The 16,049-nt window shown below is 44.5% G+C and overlaps 2 protein-coding genes across 5 annotated transcripts; one reads left to right on the forward strand and one right to left on the reverse strand.

Moving 5' to 3' along the window:
• Positions 1 to 2,299: 2,299 nt before the first annotated feature.
• On the reverse strand, positions 2,300 to 6,912 carry PPP1R3D (protein phosphatase 1 regulatory subunit 3D). 2 transcript variants are annotated; one of them, XM_085079562.1, is made up of 2 exons: positions 5,486 to 6,160; positions 2,300 to 5,386 (listed from the first exon to the last, which is right to left on the reverse strand). In XM_085079562.1, exons 1-2 carry the CDS (start codon positions 6,158 to 6,160, stop codon positions 5,234 to 5,236), a joined length of 828 nt encoding a protein of 275 aa, XP_084935688.1. In that variant the 3' UTR covers positions 2,300 to 5,233. The 2 variants fall into 2 exon arrangements, with proteins under 2 accessions (XP_084935688.1, XP_084935686.1); XM_085079560.1 differs by having other exon boundaries at positions 2,300 to 6,912.
• An 88-nt stretch (positions 6,913 to 7,000) lies between these two features.
• FAM217B (family with sequence similarity 217 member B) lies at positions 7,001 to 15,325 on the forward strand. 3 transcript variants are annotated; one of them, XM_085079557.1, is made up of 5 exons: positions 7,001 to 7,127; positions 8,166 to 8,413; positions 9,553 to 9,658; positions 9,745 to 9,830; positions 10,235 to 15,325. In XM_085079557.1, the coding sequence occupies exons 2-5, from the start codon at positions 8,313 to 8,315 to the stop codon at positions 11,424 to 11,426; spliced, it is 1,485 nt and encodes a 494-aa protein (XP_084935683.1). In that variant the 5' UTR covers positions 7,001 to 7,127; positions 8,166 to 8,312; the 3' UTR covers positions 11,427 to 15,325. The 3 variants fall into 3 exon arrangements, with proteins under 3 accessions (XP_084935683.1, XP_084935685.1, XP_084935684.1); XM_085079559.1 differs by having other exon boundaries at positions 8,166 to 8,408; XM_085079558.1 differs by lacking the exon at positions 7,001 to 7,127 and adding an exon at positions 7,976 to 8,037.
• Positions 15,326 to 16,049: the final 724 nt, after the last annotated feature.

Raw genomic sequence — 16,049 nt, forward strand, 5'->3', positions numbered from 1 at the left:
TTCCACTGCCGGCTGTGGAGTTTATTATGCAGAGCGAACTGGATAATGGGCTGAAATGGAATCCAGCAGTGCACCGGATAATGTGCTTTGATGGAATTCAGCAGTACACTGGATAATGTGTTTAAATGTAATCCGGCAATACCAAAGGGGGGCTTTACCTGTGCTGGGGCGGTACTGGTGTACCTATTGCCATATCACAAATACAGGTGATAAAATTTGTCATGAATCTCACATACGCCGGTGGAGTATCGAGAAGTGTTTCTGTTCATAGCTAGAATAAGCAGCAATAGTGGAGCATCGAGGAGAGAAATCACCTTTCAAAGCAGGTAAACCTGCAGCAATTGTAAATAAAATAACACTGCTGACTCACTAAAATAAGAAAGCTAAAAACGCAATACTATAAAAGGAAAAAAAAAAAAGCTGCAGAGAAAGTATTTAAAATACCACGAGATGTCACTGTAATGCAAGAATATGACAAGTGGAGTGAGGAGTATCTGCACTGAGAAGTTGGCAGTGAGCAGTGCTGAAGCAGATTTGTAAAACAACTTTACTGAGAAACCTACAAGGACAAAACTTTGCAGGGGGAACTTGGTGCATCAGAAGTATTCTATGAAAACACCATCCTGAATTGTACTTTCATCATATGAGGCAGAAATAATGAAAAGCAGTTTGAAGTTGATGTTTTCCCTTACCAGACATGAGCAAACACACAGGCTGAGCCTGTCCAGCCTCACTCATCCTATAGCAAAAGAGAAGTGAGACAGTCCAGAAGTGGATCACACACTTTCCTTCCTGCAAGCTGCACTGAGATTACTTCAGCTCATTTCTCATTCTCTACCATTAGTCTATTTCGTTTGGTTTGGCAGAAGGGAAGTCAGAGAGAGCAAGTTTCAAGTTAGGCATTAAACACACCAGAACAGTGAAATTATTTGGCCACAGTCATTTCAGGCACACATAAAAACACCAGAGAAAATGCAACCAAAACTCTAGGGTAGGGTAGCACTATTTACAAGGACCCTTATTCACTACACTAGCAGAAATCTTTATCCTTGTTACAGATAATGGAAAACACTGTGCTGGCCAAGGTATTTTCAATCTTTGGCAAAGTGTTTGTTGTGTGTGAAACCGAGAAGGGTCAGAAGTGTTGATATCGAGTTTCAATATCAAGTGTCAGCTGAAATACTTGCAGATGTGAGATCACAGGGAGAAAGAAGTTGGGAAAGAAGTCAGTAGTAACATTACACTCTTGTTGCCAAATGAATAATCACTTGGACTTGAAATTCTAAGTCTTTACCAGCTGTAAAATACAGCTGAGCACTGATGATACACTACATTAAGTGCTGTAGTTACTGACTGTAGATGCATAGTGGTATCATTACAAATTGGAACTTCATTTTCTTCTTTGTAAAATAAATACAAATAAACTATGAATTTGAAACTAAACATAAAAATACCACCCATTATAAAAACAACTCTAATAACCTCTAAGATAAACCTGATAGTTGGATGTTTACAGAAAAAAAACTATCCTTTCCTTAAATAACCTTACATTTTTAAACAACTTAATATAGACACTCCGATGTATTTAAACTGATCTGCAATAATCATCTTTCCCCCAGGCAACTCTGGCAATGCAGTGTTGACATTACTAGCACCGATTAGAAAGTAAATGGTAATACATATCTTTAGTATGTCTTCTAGTTAAATGTCTCCATTTTGCATTAGGAGAAACTTGGCAACAGAGAATTCCAGTCTTGAACTGTATACAGACTGACCCCAATGGAGACACATTTCCCATGGAACATAAATCAGGCACTGCAGAAGGACACTTAACACAGCACATGTAGACAGATTTTCATGAATGCTGTCAGGGGAAAGAACCTGGTTTGAGAGAAAGTCTGCAGCAAGGAGAGTTGAAAGAAAACCATAGAATAAACAATACAATTGTGAGGCCCAGAAATGAATGTGTTAAATACAGTCTAGCACAGATTTGGGAAGTGCAATTTGGGGAAAACCCCTCTTCCCTTCCATGAAGCTGTATTAGAATCAGCTGGCAGCAAGCCTTTCTCCAAAACTGGGTCTCAAATCCTGCAGGTGCTGCAGGCACAGAGCAGCAGATTCTATGTACAAAGTGGCAGCCTGATAACCTCTGCAGATATATACACTAATCACTGAATCATGTGCTGTTCATTGTTTAGCAACTCACACCCACCTTATTTTCCCAAGTATGTTGCTCTGCAAGTGACAAGTCATTTCTTCATGAACTTTCTCAACAGGAGTACCACTGACAGAAACAGCATAAAATTGTGAAAAGCTTTTATTTCAATCTTCTGTATTACAACAGCCATAGTTTTATTATTGCTCTTTAAAATTATTTAAGCACTTGGCAATTTTACAATTGCTAGACCTTTTGTCCAGCATATGTGCTTTATTGATATACTGTAATGTACTTTATTCTGGACAAGATATTTTATCAGAAAAGACAATCCCTTTTCATTCACATGGATTTCATGTTTCTTTAAAATACATGCTTCAAAGAACCTTGAAACTGTGGACTATTAGACATTCATTTTCCTGTACGACAGTAATAAATACATGTTTTTAAAAGTGCATTATATGGTGATAACCCTTGTGAAGAATTCAGTTTTACAAAATCCTCATTCTAAGGGAAGTGCTCAGTTTGAATACAGTGCAAGCAGTCAAGTTGTCCTGAGAAGATATAAATGTGGTCTAAGTTTACCTTCATGACAGGTGCATAGTAGCACTGAATGGCTTAATCCCATTTTTGTCACCCAGAAGCCATTTGATGTTCACTACTGAGTGTGACAAGAAAACCTAAGTGCAAATATCAGCTCTGCTGTGACAGGTGCCAGTACTGGTGTGAACGTTTAGCAGCTTAACCCAGAGATGGCTCTCAGTTCCACTGCTCCACTGAGCCAGCAGAGCCAGAGAACTGCACTGCCAGCAGCTGAACTGTCAGCCCTTCTCCAGCAGTGCAGACCAGCAGAGAGAGCAAAAGCAAACTTGGAATAATGCTTCAGTATTTAGTATTCAAGACCTTACACATGCCAATACCCTGAGAGGTTGTGGAAGGAAGACAATAGAAGCCCAACTGAGACTGCTGAGACACTCATTTCTCACCCCTCTCCACACTGTGCTACATCTGGCATTAACCTTTCTCCTGACAGCCTCAGCTTTACAGAATCTGTCCTGGCCAAAAGAACACTCAGGGCTGACATTTGCTAGCACATGACAGTCCCAGAAGACAGAAACATCCTTCTGCCAGGAAACCAAGTATTGCTCTGAGCTCCAGCAACACCCACTGTGAACTGCTTGAAAGGAGTTTTATAATGTGCTATGTTTGCTGATGAAAGAAATACAGTCATTTGGGAGGGAAAGAGGGAACAGTTATTGAAAATAGTGCCTTTTATTCAGCACAAGTACTTCTGTGCATATGTGTGCACGTTCAGGCAGGATTGAGCGTTCTGAGTGCTCTGCAGAAGGTGCTCAGCAGCTCACAGAATCCTCATTCCTGACTTTGTTCCTCTGGAAGCCAAAGACCAACGGAATGAGGCAGCTTCCTCACTTGAAAGCCCAGTTTTGCTAAATGGGTATCAAAACAAAGGAACAGCATTAAGTTGCCAGACAATTTTCTTGGAGTTTCTGCACTTCCAGAATTACTCAGTAGACTTTTCAGACTAAAATATAATTGGCCATGGGTTGCTTACAACTGTGATTTTACACACAACTTGTGATTTCAATAAAGAAGCACCAATCCAAAATAAGATGCCCAAATATGTGGCCTGATTTTCACAGCATAGTCCTAAAAAACAGCTCTTCTAATATCTCCAGCCAGCCAGCTCTGAAAGTCTATGCTACACATATAAACTTTCCATGCAGTAATGAATATGTATGGAAACAATTATGGACAATCATTTACTTAATAGATTCAACCCCATTTCCAATCTTAAACCACACTAAAACCACAGAATGAAAATAATAAAGCAAAAAGCATGGGAAGATGGTTTAACAGTGTTCCTGTGCTCTCCCTGCAGCAGAAGGGACTCTGTTCATGGGTCTGTGTGAGTATCAGTTTAACAAATTTAGTGCTTCCAAGTTTCTGCTTGTGTTGCAAAGGCTGCAGTCATGGAAGATCAACTGGTTTATAATGGCAAGCACGTAAATAAAGAAGTCAAAACTGCTTTAGCAGTAATACTGGGATGCTGGGGAACAGCCAAGATTCAGAATTCTGGGATGCTATTCCAAGCCTCTGTACCCCGCTCCCTGTACTATTTTTTTTCCTTATATGTATATCATATCCATGTCTTGATTTATGATTTTACCAGCATTCATACAGTGCTTTGAGATCTTCCACTGCAATTGCAACACAAGTCCAAGATTGCTCTCGTTTCCCTTAGTAAAAACAGGTGCACCAGGAAATGACAATTCCTGTACTACCACCTTGAAAAAAAATTGGGCATCACTTGACAAAGATGAGAATTTCCCCAGGCAGATCTGCCTTACATATACTTTGCTACCAATCACTCCTGCTGCAAGGAGGAGATAAGAAAAGGCACCTTTTATTTTTTTCCCAAGGGAAACAGAGGGGCTGATGGCACATTTTCATATATGGTTTGCTCACAGTACCATTTAATTTCCAACTCAAATATTAATGGAAATATTTAACGTGGTTACAGCCTTAATAATATATATATATATAAATATACAAGTACTCCCTACAGTATCTGCCATCCAAATTATGCATAAATGGAATAGTGCCCAGACTTGGTGAGGTAATACAAACAAAATTAGAAACAAAACCAGTAAAGCTACACTGTCCATTTAGAAAACAAATAGTAGAAAATGATAAGAGAGATCAGTTAGAAACATTCTATGCAACCAAGAGTATTGCTAGCAACAAGAAATGTGTTGTTTTGCTCTCTGGTGGCTCTCTGACAGCATTCCCTGAATCCATTCTGCAACAACTCATACACTCAAAAAAACCTCATGGCCTTTCTGTGATTGCATCTCATACAGATTTTGGCCGTTTTAACTTTCCCAGAGGTTTAGAACAGTCAGTACAGGTCACTGGCTGCTCCCCAGCCGTGGGACAGACACTTGGCCAGGTTTGGCAGGTTGCAAAACGACTGTTGCCACGGGAGCAGAGAGCCATTCCAAGGAATGGAGTGCCACCGAGACTACCGACAAGCTGCTCGCCACTCACTCCTGGTGGTCAGATGAAGTGGATCCAGCTCTCCTCACATTCTCTTGGCAGCTTCAGGGGGTGAGTCCGGCAGGTGAGGGTGTAGTTCTTGCCTCTGTTGTTATCCCAGTACTCCTGGCCGTTGACTTGGTACCGTGCCGCAAACTGGAGAAGAGTGCTCAGCTGAAGGAGGAAAGGAGGCACAGGAAGAAAGAAAGTGAACACATCAACCTGATCCTGCCCGTTTTTCTCTGGGATGCTCTGGTGCCAACGAGCACACACCTCGTGGAGGCTTTCCCACTGGTTGAAGGTGTAGCGCACAGACACCTGCTTCTCAAAAGCAACATTGCGAACGTGGATGGTGCCGTTGAGCCCCAGATCTGAGCTGGTCACCCGTTCCAGACACACCTGCTGCTCCTGGAGTCGGGAGGAGAAATCCGGACAGTCTCCAGGCTGCTCGAAGTCAGGGACCAAGCATCGCATAGTAAACTCCAAGTTCAAGCTGCTGTACCACCAGAGGTCTGAGTTTATGGAGAGCCTGGAAAGGACATGCAAAGGGATGGATGGATCCTCCCCAGTCTGGAAGACTTTCACTTCAGTGAGCTCCAAGCCTAAAGCATCGGCAAACCTGACCCGGTTCATGCGGCTCTGGCAGCCGGGCTCCTGGCACTGCCCCGCTGCTCTCTTCCTCCTCTCGGGTGATGTAGGCAGGGATCTCGCTCGGCGGCGGATGATGGGCCGCAGGGCTGGGTCACAGCTGGAGGAGGTGCTGCTCTCAGGATGCTTTGGCTGGGGGCTCTCCTTGGCCGGGGCACTGCTGTGGAGAGTCTTGCTGCTACTTGTATGGACTGCTGGGGGCTGCTGCTGCCCTCGTCCCACTGCTCCCTCAGCCCTTAACATGTTCTCATAGAGATCTGAGAGGTAGCTGGGATTCCTCCGAGGAGCACGCACTTCCATTCTTAACTGGTGACAGAAAGTCAGCGTTAACACTGCAGGCAGTAATGAGCGCTGTCCCTCTGAAGCACCTGATTTGGGAACGGCAGCCACAGTAAGGTCTGAGGTTATTGCACTGGATGCAGCAAGGATCACCTGGAACAAAGTCACCTTCGAACGAAGGGCAGAAGGCTGGAAGCTCTCAGGGCAGCTGGCAGAGAGCCAGCAGTAAGGCGTTGTGTGGGAAGCTGAAGACAGACTCAGTGGCCGATGAACTCGAGATCGCCGTGCTGGCTGGTGGCTCCGAGGCTCAGGCTGGAAAGGGATTCAAGGCTATCACCGCTGATACTGGAGGAGCTCACGCACAGGCTGGAGAGCGACTGGAGGCTGTCGTGCTGGATGAAGGACTCCAGGCTGTCGGAGAGGTCGCTGGATGCGCGGTGCGCGCCGAAGCAGCGGTGAGTGCCCGTGCCCCGGGCGAGAGGGGCCTGCAGGCTGTCCTCGCTGGCTCCGGCCGAGCCCGCGCTCCGGCCGCAGCAGCAGCAGCACGAGCAGGGGGGACACTCCAGGCTGTCACACTGGATGCTGGGCGAGTCGAGGCCGGGGAAGGCTTGGAGGCTGTCGGGCGGGAGGGAGCCGGGGCTGCTACACAGGCTGGAGGGCGGGCGAGGGCTGTCGGGCTCGCTATCGCGGCTGGCGGGGGACGGATCCGCCTTCGGGGCTGCCACAGCGCCCATGGGCGGCTCGGCCCCCGCTGCAGCCCGGCCCCCGCTGCAGCCCGGCCCGCCGGCCGCGGGAGCAGCCCCGGGCCGACACAGCGGCCGCTCCGCTCCGCAGCCGCAGCGCAAGCGCGGAGCCACCTCCCACGGCCCAGCCCGGCCCGCCCGGCCCGGCCCGGCCCATGCCCGGCCCATGCCCGGCCCCCACGCTCTGCGCTCGGGAGGCGCTGCCGCCACCGCCCCCGCTGGCGACGGACGCGGAGGAAGGGCAGGTACCGGGCTGGGGGCGAGGAGCGGCGGGGAATGCGGGGCGCGGGGAGCCGCTGAGGCAAGGAGCGGCCCTTGCGGAGCGCGGTGACAGCGGCGGCGGCAGTCGCTGGTGCCTCCCGGGAGGGAGCGGAGCGGGCCCGGCTCGGCGGGCTCTGCGGGCACAGCTGCCATCGCTGCGGGCACAGCCTGCGCCTGCCGCCGCTGCTGCCATCCACCGCGGGCACTGCCTGCCATAGCGGAGGGCACGGCCTGCCCCATCCCGGGCACTGCGAACATCTCGGGCGCTGCCCGCCCCGCGCTGGCCGCCGCTCTATCCCGTTCCCGAGCGGGACTGCGTTGCTCAGGGCCCAGCTCCGCTGAGCGCGGCCGGGGCAGAATGCCGGAAGGCGTTTGAGGGGTAGGACGCGATCAAGTTTTAATAAATACGGACATTAATATGGCTATAAATACATAAACAGCACTGCAGGAGAAGCAAAGGGGGGTCAGGAGAGCTGTTTGTCTCCTGTCACATTTGCAGCCCATTGTGCACCCCTGGAACCGTGCAGTTCCTGTAAGGGAATGGAGCTCCTGAGAAATAAGAGAGCTGTGGATCCTGCTCGGAGTATTTTTAGTAGGAGCTGATGAGACATTTGTTTTGGGAAAGGAAAACAATTAAGTGTTGGATACAAGATTTGCATATATGAATATCAGAAGACCGCGTTTTGTGACAGGAAAGGGACAACTGAGCTGGCCCAGCAGGCAGGGGGTTGATCATCTGCTCTCCATCAACCGGGAGCAGGAGCACCACCCCGTTGGGCTGTGACGCTCAGCTCCGGGCAGCACCTGCAGCTGCGCAGGCTGGCGATGGGGATGGGGATGGGGATGAGCACATGACACTGCACGGCAGCTCTGCGAGCACAGCCGGACCCTCAGGTATTCCCCTGGATTGGCGATAGTAAATTGAACGATGCTGCTTCCCACCAAGCGAGTGCTGGGGGAGGGGACTGTTTGCCAGTATAGTTTGGTAGCTGATGATGTTTATCTTACTGGTTTAAAAATAGGATCGCATCGGGAGGATTTTGTTTGTTGCCTGCATCTCCGTGGGGATGTCTGCATTGGATACACTGTGGCTTGCAAACCCAAAAGACTGGAGCCGTTTGAAGGTTATGTAACAGGAGAGGTGCAGACACCCTTTGGAAGGAGGAATAATGGGACCAGGCATTCAGGAATATCCCTTATTACTGCACAGAGAGACGCAGCAGAAGGAAAGCCACAGCCACACCAATGAAAACCACAAAGGAATGGTAAAGTAAGGAAATTAATTTCTCTTTTTATAGTTCCAGAAGTGTCAGCATGTTGTGGTTTAGTTAATAGGTGCCTGGCTATCCTGTCCCCATTGCCATCACTGCCCTGATCCCAGCGACAGCAGTGACTGTGCAGGATGATCATGCAGGTCACAAGGGCACTGGGGTGACTGCAGCAATGCTGGAGGCACAGGACCTGGTTCCATTCTTTTATAAGATCTTGGATTTCTGAAATCATGTGTTTTTAAAACCAAAATCTGACTATAATGACATTAAAACTGGGAACAAGATGTACAGCCTGGCAAATTAACTGAACTGCAGTGAAGCTGGATTACAGGAGGGCACGGTAATAAAAATCAGTAATATTCCTTGTTTATAGAACAAACACCGTGTTCTGATTCATACAGAATATGTTGATTTATTTCTGTGCGCTTGCACAGAAATGTATCTGCTTTAATTGAGAAAGTATGTTTTAGTTCTAAACTAAGACTGCCCAGATCAGAGTTGCCATTCTTTCTGCTTGCATATGAGTTTTTTCTCTTACTAATATTTTTCACAACCCCATTATAATATGAAATAGTGAATTTTTTATGCCTTTGTTGTGAAATGGTTTGTATTAATGCCAGAAGAGACCTTATGTTCCCTGTTCACTTCCACTCCTTATCTTCAAAAGAATAATCCTTTAAATTTTCCTGAGATTGTGCAAATGGGAAAGACAAGCAAGATTTGGCTTGCAGTGACCTTCATATTGCACTTTTTAATTAATTTTGGTAAATTGCAATAGGAGCACCTATCAGGTTCTATAGAAATCAGCAGTTAAATATCTAGTCTATAATATTTATTATCTCCAAAGGAACTTTGGGATTTTCTGACAGAGGCTTCTATATAAGGGCTACATTCTATTATTATATCATCTGATAGAATTATTCACTTTTGCATTAATAATACTAAAAATACAGCAGTGCCTTAGTAGTATAAAAAGTAGGAAATGGCCATGGCATATTTCTGATGAACTTTAACAATAACTGCAATCAGCCCTTTTTTAAATTCATTTGAACTCTAAGCTTTTATTGTATTTCTATTCTAACACTCATATATGCTGCTATTTATATCTGATATTCTGTTTAATTCTTTGTGGTTTCAGTAATGGAAAAAGCCATCCAAGCACCAAAGGACTAAATAAACCAATTTCTTATGTGAAATCTCCTCCTGGAAGATTAGGCAAAAATGTATCAAGTGCCATTGAAAAGGTAAATAATCTCATTTTCTAACATAAAAAGGGTACCTAGTCTAAGTCAGCTTCTTAATAACATCACAAACTTTCATATCCCTTCAGATTTCCCATGACACTCAAGATGGTCACCAGCCAAGTGTTTTTAAGAAGGGAAGAAACCAGCTGGATGGCAATAATCAGTCAAAAAGGTAATTTTATGTCAAGATTATCTGTGTAATTTGTGGTCATTTTAAACTGGTATGTAAAATGCTTGTGATGAAATTGAGGGTGTTGTCTTTTGCATTTGACTTCCCTGGCCCAGAGTTCAGCATTTATGAGAACAACAAATCAAAGTTATCAATATGAAAACTTACTATCCTGCTTTTGTGATTTCTCAGGCAAAATCAGAATAAACCCCCCCCCAAAACCCGCAGTAGTAGGCAGTGTTATCTCTACAAGCAATTATTAATTTTGCCTCATTACCAAGTTTCCCTGCCAGTTTTAGCCTCAGTCGTGTAGATCCCTGTCCTTTGAAGGAGTGACAATACCTTTGTAAGCTGATGTTCAAAGGCACTGGCCATTCTAACAGGACATGATCTTTCTTTTCCTTTAGGATCCCAAGTGTTTGCACCTCCCTGCACAGTGCACAAGCACCAAAGAGGAGTCTCCCAGAAAGAAGGCAAAATGAATCCTTCCTGCACAGGATCCCCCCTGGCACAAAGGGCAGCACACAAGGAAACTTCTGTAGGGCTAAAGATGTCCCAGTGCAGCATTTTTATTGCAGTAAAAAAGAACAGTTGGGAAAGAATCATGAAGAATATGTTGCTGAAGGCAGTCCAGGCTCTTCTAAATGGCAAGAAACGTCTGTAGGTGAAATGTTCCTTGATTTTGAATCAGTACAAATTATTAAAGAAGATGCTGAAGATGACAGTGCCAGTGATCTCTCTGACTCAGAAAGGATCCCCATTCCCCCCTCTCCCTGCACACCACCAGAACTCATCCTCAGAGCTGAAGAAATCGACCCAGTTTGTTTGGAACATGTCCCTGAAATGGGATTTAAAGAATCAGAATATTACTACCCTGACTTCCTCCCCCCTCCTTTCAACTCCTGGGACTTGAAGCAGCTGGCTATCTTTGTCCACGTGGAAGGGAAAACTGATTTCCGCCCCAAGCCCACGGGATCTCTGGAGAAATACATCGAGCGCCTGGTGCAGCTGGAGTGGCTGCAGATGCAGACGGTGCAGGGCGAGAAGGGCAGGGCAGCCAAGGCTCGGCCCCAGACTGCCCCCGGCTCCACCCGTGCCCTCAAGAGCCCTGGAAGAGGCAAAGCACTGCTCAGCCCTTTGCCCCCCAGGCAAGTGATGGCCCAGGAAAGTGTTGCCAGGCTGCCCAGGAGCTGTTTGGGTCACAGGGCAGAGCCGTGCCCTGAGGAGACTCGCCAGGTGCGTTCCCATGCAGGGCACCTGAAACTGCCAGAGAGAACAGCGTGTGCAGCACCTGCTCAGAGGCCAACTGGTGAAGGAAGGAGTGAACTGAGGAAGAAACCAGCTGCAAAGCAGCAGCTTCTCAGTCCGCAGCCCCTCGAGAGCAGCTCTAAAATCCAAACTGTGGGTAACATCAGACCCCCAAAGCAAACCCCAGCATTCCATGGTGCAGCTGCTCCTGTCAAAGGCTTAAAAACATACACGTGTACAAATCCAAAGAAAAATGGCAATGCCAGCAATTATGTTCCTCCTAAAAAACCAACAGTGGACAGGAAAATAAAAACAAATGGCACAAAGCAACCACCACGCAAATTTCAGTGAAGGAAAATTCCTTAGTCAATGTTGATGCTTTTTGACTGTTAGAAAGCATCTGGCCAGTGCAGAAGAATCTTTTTTTCTTCATAGGAAGATCCTGAGAAAAAAGTGTCCCTGACACGTGGTTCTGAGTCAGCACTGTTCATTTCTATACATTTGATCTTAAGCCAGCAGGAAATGTTTTCCCTGAAGGCAAATGTCTTCCATTGGTCTTTCCTCAAAAATATTTATAATTGCTCACTGCAGATAACCATAGCACAGTGCGAAGTTTAGAGAAGTAGAGAATGTTCTGTTTGCACCAGCTGAAGTCTGAGGTGTTCTTTGTGCTTACCCTGGTGTGTGTGAGGGAATAGAGTCCCTGCTCTTTTTCCTTGATCAGGTGTGCTTTTTGTAAGACAGGTTTGGTTGTGGTGTTTTCTGATGGAAATGGCTCAGCTGTTTTTATAAAATAATGGAGCCTGTTATCTATGCAAAGTCAACTCTGATTCTTCACAGAAGATGATGAATTGGATTTTTTTTGGATGAAATAGATATTATTTTTTTGAGAAGAAGAAGAATGGAGTTAATGTTTTGAAATATTTTAATGCAGAAAGAATTCTTTTTAAGACAAAGTGTTAGGGACCAGACAGCTTCAGTAATGACAAAATAAGAAAATGGAATGTGTATTTTTATACCCTGGAATTTTCACTGTGTTTACAGACAGCTTTCCTGGAAGTTCATTTTGTAGGCTTTGATGCTTTTTGTCATTTAGGGGAAATGACCAAATTTCACATTGCACATGGATGTATTTGAGTAATGCAAACTAAGGCTTTTAGCAGAGACTGTATGGCCAAATTTGCAGAACTGGTAGCCTCTCAAAACATAAAAAATACACTCTTAGGGAAAGAATTTAAAGGCTAAGTAAGTTCAAGTAAAGATATATTTTGATACAGATATTTTCAGTCACCTAACATGACTCTTATTTATCCTATGGTCCAACCTAGCTAGGATTTTTGAGGTTTAGGGAGATGAAATGGGGAAATGTCCCACAGAAAGGAATTGTCCAGCCAGCACTGGGTCCTGTCCTTGGGCCTTCTGCCTTCTCGTGTCTGTGAGATACCTGAGAATGCAAAGGACAGTTCAGAGAATATTCAAGTGTCAGTTGATCTGTTACAATTTCAAATCAATCACAGCAGCTGGGGAGAGGGTCTGGTTAAGAAGAAATTCTAGAGAATGTTTTCTATTTTCATTTTAAAATGCTGGTCACCATCATTTCCTCCTCAGCTGCCAGTCACAATCTTCATGAGAAGTGAGCTGAGCTCTGATGGATCAGATTCTACAAGTGGATCCTTCACATTGTGACAGAAAATGAAAAAGTAGCAAATACTAAAGAGTACATTATGTATATAGCTGAATTGCACTTCTCTTGGTGAGCTCATCTTGGTTTTAAGATGCTTTGCTGTTTCTATCTTTCATTGTGCCTACCAGATCTTCAGCTTTGTCAAATTTCAAAGCATGGATTTATATGTAGTTTAAAAAGTGAGAATATTCAGAAATGTAGTAATAGAGTATTTTACAGTACATAAAAACATTGCTCAGGAATAGTCTAAGAAATATTTTTAGTGGTTTTTCTTTCCTAGTCTACTGCGAGACCAAATGTGAAATTTTGAATTGGTAAAGGAAATGAATGTAATAGACAGCATTACATTTCCAGATTCAGTATTTGTAAAGTTCCACTTAATATGAATTGTAGTTGCATGTACATTCAGCTCTATGCAATTCAAGTGAAACTTAATCTGACATGCTCAAAGATGAGAGGAATTGGCTGTGCCAGAGGAGTGGTTGGACTCAGGATGGAACTGAACACCAGCAGCTGCAGAGGACCAGCATATCCCAGTGTTGCTGTCTCACCCTTTTGGTCTGGTCCAGCCTCTTGTATTTCAGCTTTTTTACATGAAAAGGTCCTGCATCCAGTGCTAGTGTTTCAAGCTCTGGCCAAATTCTGCAAGCCTGCCTTAGCCAAGTTTTCCTGATTCACTTTAACAGTAGTGAAAGCTAGGAGAGCTGCTTTGCCAACAATCAGGAACTTAATGCACTGTTCTAGTTCACTGTTACAAGCACCAAACCCGAGGTGAGCAGGATCCAGGCAATAATCAGAATTGCAGTTTTTTAAACAAATTCTGTTCGATGCAGTAAATATTTTAGCATGTTGATATAGCACTGACTATTGCTGTATGCTAAGTTCTCTAAATTGAAGCTTTCCTGGATTTTAGGAGGGCATGTAGATAGAGGCACATTTTGCATGACCACTTCTTAAAGAATAAAGAAACCCCATTTCAATCAGCTGTGACCTGAGCAAAGGGGATTGGCACTGGGAAAAGTGTTTTGCCACAGAGGAAGGAAAGTTTTAATGTAGTGTTTGTGATCCTATGGGCATCAGTGTTGTTGGAGACTCAAAAGGGAAGCAGGTGGAGGTGGTGATGCCACTTCAAATGAGTCTGAAAACTTGTCCCTCACTGGGCTCTGGGTGGGATCTGACCAAGTACGTTTGTCTCATGTGATAATCACACCAGTGCAATTTTTGTCATTGACTTGGTATTTCTGACACAATTGTCTTTATTCACAATCAGAAATAGAAACTCTGCCTCAACAAACAGCTCTGGGCCTGAGCACACTTGCAGGGCTGGGGTTTATCCTGTTTCCACTTTAACCTCACCATGTTGTGGGCCTACAGATAAAAAGAGCTTCTTTTATGAAGAGGACTATGGTTTATGCTTCTTTCATTTTGTATTGATGGATATTGTCTTTGGAAGCACTTCTGAATGGAGCAGAAAAGGTTATTCCATCAAATGCATTCAGTTTAAAATCAATTACTTCAAATATGTCCACAGCACAGGGTTTGGGTGGCTGTTACCCTTTTTCTTACAAGGTTTAGCAATATGATCATCTGGCTCTAAGCCTAGCACTGGTGATGCTTCATGAAGAACAGATTACTGTGATGTATTTAAACAGAGTGATTTTTTTTTTTTACTAGAGAATGTAAAGGTTTAGGGTTCTGCAGTATTACCTACAGAACAAATATGCTCAGGTTGTATTTTAAATAAACAGCCAGATTCTGATTCAGTTGCAGGTGTAAAAACTTCAAACAGCTCAGTCATTTTCAGTGAAATTACCCTGTTAGAAGATGTGAAGAAACAGAATTTCACTCCAATATGTCCAAACTGTTTTCCTTAGTAACACTGATACATTTTTAGTGCATCACATGAAGAAATGTAAAGCAATACTGTTTTTCTCTTGCCATGTTCCTTTTTTCTCCATTGCTTGCATCTCACACTGAGGTCAGTCAGTCTCACCTGCACCTCTCCCACCTCATTCTCAGTCGGATCCAGCAGGGTGATGCTGCCAGGAGGTTGTGCTGATTTCATTGGGCTGAACTGTCCTGTGTGACTCCAGACTGCTGCAATCTGCCCCAATCCCATCCCTGATCGTGTCCTTTCTGTCTTTCATTCATTGTTGTTTGAATACAAATACCTTGTATTTGCTATTTAAAGGATCTTGTTAGAATTCGGAGAGAATTTTGACAGGTTTTTTTCAGGCAGTTTGTGCTTTTTTGGAGCTGATATTATACTTTAAATTTCTACAGTATGAAATTGCCTAGAATGTAATAATTTTTGCCTTATTTTAAAGGTACTGAGCCTTTGTTGCTCCCATTGCATTAGTGGTTTTTCATCTGAAAAATAAACAGACCACGCTGGAAGGACTGAGCTTGATTAACTGAAGATTTGCAGCCCAGCTTTCGATGTTGGTATTCATGTATTCTTATTTATTTGAACTTTTTGTGGATATTTTTGCTAGTAATTCCATGGGAAAGTGATCTTGTAATTCGAAGGTACCGTATATTTGCTACATTAAAAGTGAGATACTGCCCTGTTTGTTCCCAGTCGTATTTTTTCTCAAGATGACATCGCTGAATTTCCTTGGAAAAAAACCCAGTATTGCAGTGTCGGGTGCAGGGTGTAGCTCAGCACATCCCGGCTGCTGCTGCCCAAGAGAAACCATAAAAATAGGGATTTTTCCTCCTCCCGACAATTCCATCCGGGATCCGGGGCGCGGGAAATCCCGGACTGGATTTTTTGGCTACGGAATGGAGGAAAACCCGGACCGGATTTTCACAGGAGTACGGAATGGGGGAAAACCCGGACCGGATTTCCACAGGAGTACGGAATAGAGAAAAACACGGACTGGATTTTTGCCGCAATACGGAATGGGGGAAAACGCGAACTGGATTTTCTCGAAATACGGAATGGGTATAACAATTTCATACAGTTCATGCGTTCAACTGAGGCTAATCCACAGGAAGATAAAGGGAGGAAGAGTGAAAGGGGAAATGCCAGAATTTTCTATTGCTGAAAAATCCCTTTGTTTTGTTATTTGTGATATCTTTATAGTCAGCTTTACAAAGCTCCTGTTTGAGATATCACAAGAATTTTACAATCAGAACAGGTGTTTGAGGTTTTCCTGATATCCAAGGAATATCCACTGCTATTTAACATTTTGCTGTTATCTGTGAGTCTCAGAAGATCCTGCCTGCCTTCCTTCCCACACTGTTACATATTTGACATGACCTGTTGCTTTTCTTCTCACCTGAAC

Source organism: Lichenostomus cassidix, chromosome 20, assembly GCF_008360975.1.
Source record: "Lichenostomus cassidix isolate B80296 chromosome 20, HeHo_3.0, whole genome shotgun sequence".
NCBI classification, from domain to species: domain Eukaryota; kingdom Metazoa; phylum Chordata; class Aves; order Passeriformes; family Meliphagidae; genus Lichenostomus; species Lichenostomus cassidix.

Bases quoted from the DNA above. Each gene is read 5' to 3' on its own strand.
- PPP1R3D (XM_085079560.1), bottom strand. From the start codon at position 6,160: ATGGAAGTGCGTGCTCCTCGGAGGAATCCCAGCTACCTCTCAGATCTC.
- FAM217B (XM_085079557.1), top strand. From the start codon at position 8,313: ATGGGACCAGGCATTCAGGAATATCCCTTATTACTGCACAGAGAGACG. The intron at 8,414-9,552 runs GTAAGGAAATTA...TTGTGGTTTCAG, and splicing joins AACCACAAAGGAATGGTAAA to TAATGGAAAAAGCCATCCAA. The intron at 9,659-9,744 runs GTAAATAATCTC...ATATCCCTTCAG, and splicing joins TATCAAGTGCCATTGAAAAG to ATTTCCCATGACACTCAAGA.